The following is a 7,481-nucleotide window of genomic DNA, read 5'->3' on the forward strand; positions in this document are numbered from 1 at the left end:
TAGTAAATCAGCAGATCAGGCAGCCTCTCTGAAGAACATGGGTAGGTGGCGTTTCAGGTCTGGATTCTTCTTAATCTAAACAAAACTCGTGTCCCATCTAAACTAGCATTAGAAACAAGGAACTGCAGATGCTGCTTTGCACAAAAGGACATAAAGAGCTGGGGTAACTCAGCATCTCTGACGAACATGGATAGTCGACGTTTCACGTCAGGCCCCTCCTTCATACTGGCAGAACTGCTTCAGATTTCAAAATACAAAACTAGTATCATTCCGTCACTCCTTCCCTGACCCCCCTTTCCAACTCTCCTCCCAACACCCAACATATCCCCAAATCAAAAGCATTAGATCTGGCCTTTCATGGATCCTGAAGGTGGGAGTTTCAGATTAAGTAAATACATGCAGGTGAAATAAGGGAGTACATCATTAAATTGCTTAACTGTGATGCCTATTAATGGTTCCATTGTTTCACTTTTGTTGGCATTTGTCAGTCCATATATCATGTTGCCCATCAAGATCTAAATGAATGTAATTGCTGAAACATGAATCTGTGAATCAAGCTCTTGAAGTGCCACGACTCTGCTATGCATCCTTTTCAAGCTTTCAGTTTTATATCAACTGACATTAACTTCAGGGACATTTTGTTACTCATATTGGTGTTAAGAATCTTGCTATTCAAAAGCAAAGAATTTTGATCAGTAATTTTTAGCACATTAGTTTGGACAGTGCCAGCCAGTGCTTTGTTTCCGTGTTTTAGAGTCATACAGCAAGGAAACAGGCCCTTCAGCCCAACTTGTCCATTCCGACCAAGATTGTCCCATCTAAGGGGCAGCAATGTGGCGCAGCGGTGGAGTTACTGCTTTACAGCGCAAGAGGCCCAGTTTGATCCTGACTCCGGGTGCTGTCTGTACGGAGTTTGTACGTTATCCCCGTGACCGCGTGGGTTTTCTCCTGGATCTCTGGTTTCCGCCCACACTCCAAAGACATACAGGTTTGTAGGTTAATTGGCTTGGTAAAATTGTAAATTGTGCCCTGTGTTAGTGATAGTGTTATTGTGCGGGGATCACTGGTTGCGCGGACTCGATGGGCCAAAGGTGTTTCTGCGCTGTATCTCCAAACTAAACTAAACTAAACTAAGCAAGTCCCACCTGCCTGTGTTTGGCCCATATCCCTCTCAACCTTTCCTATCCGTGTACCTGTACAAACATCTTTTAAATGTTCATAGTATCTGCCTCAACTACCTCCTCTTGCAGCTCATTCCATCCACCCAGCACTCTGTGTGTAAAAGGTAGCCCCTCGTGTTCCAAATTAAATCTTTCCCCTCTCACCTTCAACCCATGTCCTCTGGTTCTTGATTCCCCTACGCTGGGTAAAAGGCTCTGTGCTAGTTCAAATACATTCAGATTGGACAGGCCAACGCAGGGAGACTAATGGCCTTTCAGGTGGTTGTCATATGGTCTTTGTTTATAATTAATGTTTAGATCAAATGAGGAAAGAAAGACACTAAATTTAGACAGAACTGGGGCTGAAACAATGCATTTCATTGTATGATGGTAAAGGAAGTGCTGTCTTCAGCACTCCTTTTGACATATACTACACTGTTCTAGAGTCAAATTTCCAGTAAATGTTTTATTATTATTAATGTTTAGTGTTTTCTGAGTCTTTCGTAACTGTCACTGTATACCATGTTGTTACTTGTGGGCAGAGCACCAAGGCAAATTCCTTGTAGGTGAATACTTGGCCAATAAACTTACTTACTTACTTTCTTTGAGGAAGGTGAGTGAAAATGCATAATGCTATGTTTTTTAAAAATAATAAAAAATATTAGCAAAGGATTGAAATGTAGATTGAGCTTGAATTGTTTGATATTCACAGGAACTCTTCTCACCAATATACTTTCATTACATCTATCTTTATATTATTATGTATCTGGGTGAATTTTCGCCACCCCCAGCTTTTTTGCATCTCTCTACATATCTAACAAATAAACGGATACATTTACCTTTCTTTTAAAGTAATTAATCGATTGATTGAAAAATACAGCACGGAAACAGACCCTTTGGCCCTCCGAGTCCATGCCGACTATCGATCACACACTCACATTAATGTTATCCCACTTCCGCATCCACTGAGTCTCTGGTGTTGTGAGGCAGGAGCTCTACCAGCTGCACCACTGTACCACCTTTCCTTTTTTTGTTTTTGTTTATTTTATTAGAAGTTAATACAGTACAAAACAGTACAGTGGAACCTAATTCTGGTGCCAACTATGTCATACCGTAATCCATTCTATGTACAACCTCTAATTTTACATTTTGAGAAGGAAGTAAGCAAGACAAAGAAAAAGAAAACAATAGAAAGGGGAAAAAGAGGAAAAATAGATGGTAGAGAGTAGAAAAACGTGAAGTGTGTATATAAAAAAAAAAGAAAAAGTGGAAAGTAGAAATAGGAGAGAAGGCCCCTTAAAAGAGAAATTTTCAAATCTTTATTCGGAGATGTAGATCTATCCGCAGCATGAACTGAAATCAGCAATCTTTACGGTACCGCTGCATCACATGATTCCAAAAAGTCGATGAAAGGAGACCAACTCCTTAAGAATTGGTCATATTTATCTATTAGTCGGAGTCTCATTTCTTCCTGTACCACCTTTCAAAAGCAAATGGAAAGTATTGATAAACAAAGACAAATGCTGTTGTTTGAAAACTTTTTTAGGGGAAGGCAGTTCGTCCAAAACAAAAATGAGCAAAATTTAAAAACTAGAACTTAAAAACAAATAGGTAACCTGATTTCTAGATCGAGCAAATATCGGTATCTCACCGGGTGGCGCAGCGGTGTAGCAGTAGAGTTGCTTCCTGACAGCGCCAGAGACCCGAGTTCGATCCGGACTATGGGTTCTGTCTGTACGGAGTTTGTACGTTCTCCTCGTGACCTGTGTGGGTTTTCTCTGAGATCTTCGGTGTCCTCCCACACTCCAAAGACGTCCAGGTTTGCAGGTTAATTGGCTTGGTGTAAATGTAAATTGTCCCTAGTGTGAGGGATGGTGTTAGTGTGCGGGGACTAGGTGGGCTGATGGGCCTGTTTCCACTCTGTATCTCAATAACCATATAACCATATAATATAACAATTACAGCACGGAAACAGGCCATCTCGACCCTTCTAGTCCGTGCCGAACACATAATCTCCCCTAGTCCCATATACCTGCGCTCAGACCATAACCCTCCATTCCCTTCCCAAATAACCAATCCAATTTATTTTAAAATGATATAAACGAACCTGCCTCCACCACCTTCACTGGAAGCTCATTCCACACAGCTACCACTCTCTGAGTAAAGAAGTTCCCCCTCATGTTACCCTTAAACTTCAGTCCCTTAATTCTCAAGTCATGTCCCCTTGTTTGAATCTTCCCTACTCTCAGTGGGAAAAGCTTTTCCACGTCAACTCTGTCTATCCCTCTCATCATTTTAAAAACCTCTATCAAGTCCCCCCTTAACCTTCTGCGCTCCAAAGAATAAAGCCCTAACTTGTTCAACCTTTCTCTGTAACTTAGTTGCTGAAACCCAGGCAACATTCTAGTAAATCTGTGTTTAAGAGGGAACTGCAGATGCTGGAGAATCGAAGGTTACACAGAAAAGCTGGAGAAACTCAGCGGGTGCAGCAGCATCTATGGAGCGAAGGAAATAGGCAACGTTTCGGGCCGAAACCCTTCTTCAGACTGATCGGGGGTGGGGGTGGGTCGGGACAAGAAAGGGAAAAGGAGGAGTAGCCAGAAGGCTGGAGGGTGGGAGGAGATAGTAGGGGAGCTGAGGAAGGGGAGGAGACAGCAAGGACTAACAGAATTGGGAGAATTCGATGTTCATGCCCCGGGGGTGTAGACTCCCCAAACGGAATATGAGGTGCTGTTCCTCCAATTTCCGGTGCTGCTCGCTGTGGCCATGGAGGAGACCCAGGACAGAGAGGTCGGAGGCGGAGTGGGAGGGGGAGTTGAAGTGCTGAGCCACCGGGAGGTCAGCTTGGTTATTGCGGACCGAGCGGAGGTGTTCGGCGAAACGATCGCCCAACCTCCGCTTGGTCTCACCGATATAGATCTGCTGGCATCTAGAGCAGCGGACGCAATAGATGAGGTTGGAAGAGATGCAGGTAAACCTCTGTCGCACCTGGAACGATTGCTTGGGTCCTTGAACGGAGTCGAGGGGGAGGCAAAGGGACAAGTGTTGCATCTCCTGCGGCCGCAAGGGAAAGTGCCCGGGGAGGGGGTGGACCGAGAGGGAAGGGAAGAATTGACAAGGGAGTTATGGAGGGAGCGGTCTTTGCGGAAGGCAGATATGGGGGGAGATGGGAAGATGTGGCGAGTAGTGGGGTCACGTTGGAGGTGGCGAAACTGACGGAGGATTATTTTTTGTATGTGACGGCTGGTGGGGTGAAAGGTGAGGACTAGGGGGACTCGGCCCTTGTTGCGAGTGCGGGGATGGGGAGAGAGAGCAGTGTTGCGGGGTATGGAAGAGACCCTGGTGCGAGCCTCATTTATGGTGGAGGAGGGGAACCCCCGTTCCCTGAATAGTGAGGACATTTCAGATGTCCTGGTGTGGAACGCCTCATCCGTGGAGCAGATGCGGCGTAGACGGAGGAATTGGGAGTAGGGGATGGAGTCCTTACAGGAAGCAGGGTGGGAAGAAGTGTAGTCCAGATAGCCATGGGAGTATACCATTCTAGTAAATCTCCTCTGTACTCTCTCTATTTTGTTGACAATACTAAACTAAACTCTGTTAAATCAAGTAGAGAGTAGATTCGGTTCAGATGGAATTGCTGCAACTTTGCACTCTTACTCTCGACTCCGTGATGTTACTGCCAAAAATCCCAATGTGTTTCTTTCCACTCGTGTACATGGCTTTTTGAGCACAATTGATACGGCTTGCTGGAGTTGTTCCTGACCATTCATAACTTAATTGCTGTGTTTGTCCTAAAATCATCCTGTCACAAAGATGGTGGGTTTTCCCCTCAATAAAATGGCCTTTGATTCAACTTAAACATTTATTACCTCCAGACTTTTGCTGTGAATTTGTCCCAGATCAAACACTGCACCCCAAGCCGCAGGATGTTTACAAGAGGGTAGAGAAAAGTTATCATTGCAAAAGTTAACAAGTTTGGACATGCCCCAGTGCAGTCAGCATTGATAAAGGTGAGAGAATGTAAACCCTGGGCTGATTTGATCTAGTGGTGAAAAATACACAGTGTGTGGCTTTCTCTGCACAAGAGTCTGATGAACCCTAATGGTGCTGTCCCATTGTACTAGATAATTCAAGAGTTCTCTCGAGTAGGTGCTCGAGGTTCTCGTGGACATTTTGCAACATGTTGAAAAATCTTCACGAGTCTTCCCGAGCTTACCGTGTTTCCTGAGTACCTGCCTTTAGCGTTACGAGCCGCTAAGAGAAGCCCTGAGCTCCGACGTACCTGCTACGTACATTCTACATGCTTCCACGAGTTTGATTTTTGTTTTTTAACTCGGGAGAGCTCTTGAATTACCTCGTACAGTGGGACAGGCCCTTAACTGTTCCAAGTCAGAGACATGAACGTTGATAGGTGTAGGAAGGAACTGCAGATGCCTGTTTAAACCGAAGATAGACACAAAATGCGGGAGTAACTCACCGGGACATGCAAAATCTCTGGAGAGGAGGAATGGGGGATGTTTTTGGTCGAGATCCTTCTTCAGACATACTGCCTGTCCCGCTGAGTTACTCCAGCATCATGTGTCAATCTGAAAGTTGATAAGGATGTTTTGCCCAGATGACAGCATGTAGAGGAACGAGAATTAGTGTAGGTGAATTATGTGCCAATCATTTGAGTCATTCTGCATGGACCAAGCAAAGAAGGATTTGTAGGTCAATTGGCTGCTGTAACTTCCCCCTAGTGTGTAGGGAGTGGATGCAAAATGGAATAACATGGAACTAGTGTGAAAGGTTGACCGATGGTCAGCGTGGACTCGGTTGGCCTAAGGGCCTGTTTCCATGCTGTATACTAAACTAATTTGTCCTGACGCAGAGTCTCAAGTCATAATGTCAACTGTCCCTTTGCCTCAGCTTGATGTGCTGAGTTCCATCAACAAATTGTTTAAGAAGGAACTGCAGATGCTGGAAAATCAAAGGTAGACAATAAATACTGGAGAAACTCAGCGGGTGAGGCAGCATCTATGGAGCGCAGGAAATAGGCAACGTTTCGGGCCGAAACGTTGCCTATTTCCTTCGCTCCATAGATGCTGCCTCACCCGCTGAGTTTCTCTAGCATTTTTGTCTACCTTCCATCAGTAAAGTATTGTTTTTACTCCAGAGTCCAGCATCTGTAGTCCCCTGTAGAAGTTGTCCATGTATGGTTCAAATCCATTGGTTAATTTTGTCCATTGTATTTTTACAGTATAAAAATATGGAACCACCGAAGTAGTGAAGACACTCGCCACAAGCAAAATAATGGAGATCGTCAAGATATTGGCTGGTACCAAAGCTGGAAAGTTAAGAGAAAACAGTGGCGAAACACTTAATGATTTACTTAGCATGGGACATTTATGCCCTGTTCAGTCACTGTAAAGATCTATACGAGAGACAAACTTGAAAGAGGAAAGAATATTGGTGTGTCCTTGGAATGCAGAATTTTTTGGATGTCCGTGAGGCATTTTTATTTTTGAGTTTAGAGTATTTATATTACATTTGTTATTAAACTTGTGATTTTATCACTGATGCTAACCATTTCCCCACCAAAATACAGTCCTCATTTGGGAGCCAAAGAGTCAAGAGAGTGTATTTGGTATATGCACCAGAAATGAACCAGAACTATGAAATCCTTACTTGTTAAACAGGCACATTAGATTAAAAAACACCAACAATAAATGTACATTAAATTATCAGTTTTTTTAAGTAAACTAGAAAATGATATGTCCAAAGGCTTAAGAAGGTAGTAAATCCTGGGCCTAGTAAGGAAGGCTTTTGGTACTTTGCCTTCACCGGTCAGGGTTTTGATTATAGAAGTCCATTATTCGGGGCATTGATAAACATGTTGGAACATTGCATAACAACATTTAAAAGACATTTGGAAAGGTACATTGATAGGAAAGGTTGAGAGGGATATAGGCCAAATGCGGGAAAATGTACTAGCTTAGATGAGGCATCTTGATTTGGGTTGAAGACCAAAATACATGCAGCAACCATAATACTGCAAAGTCCATAGTGGTTCAATGCTGAGATAGGATTGGGGTATAGTCTCATCTGTACACTTGTCGAAAAATAGAATATTTGATGAATTATTCAAAATCTGGAGTAGTAGAGCTGTTAGTTTCCAACATGTGAAAATATTTCTAAACTATTGAAGACCATTAAAATTTTGAAAAATAGAAATCTTAATCAAAATTTAAATCCGGAACCTAAAAACAAGTAAATAACTACTTAAACACAAAATGCTGGAGTAACTCGGTGGGACAGGCACTGGGGACGTATCGTTGACAC

General features: G+C 43.3%; 1 protein-coding gene across 3 annotated transcripts in view; it reads left to right on the top strand.

The window, feature by feature from the left end:
* lyrm9 (LYR motif containing 9) overlaps positions 1–6,768 on the top strand; it is a 20,558-nt gene extending 13,790 nt beyond the window's left edge. Inside the window, exon 4 of one of the 3 annotated variants that reach the window (XM_055657585.1) lies at positions 755–3,039. In XM_055657585.1, coding sequence (XP_055513560.1) covers positions 755–883 — 129 coding nt within the window. In that variant the 3' untranslated portion in view covers positions 884–3,039. Of the gene's footprint in view, positions 1–754; positions 3,041–6,399 lie in introns of those variants that run through there. The other 2 variants (XM_055657587.1, XM_055657586.1) reach the window with 2 other exon arrangements.
* The last annotated feature ends 713 nt before the right edge of the window (positions 6,769–7,481 follow it).

Source organism: Leucoraja erinacea, chromosome 28 (genome assembly GCF_028641065.1).
Source record: "Leucoraja erinacea ecotype New England chromosome 28, Leri_hhj_1, whole genome shotgun sequence".
In the NCBI taxonomy this organism is placed as follows: Eukaryota; Metazoa; Chordata; class Chondrichthyes; order Rajiformes; family Rajidae; genus Leucoraja; species Leucoraja erinaceus.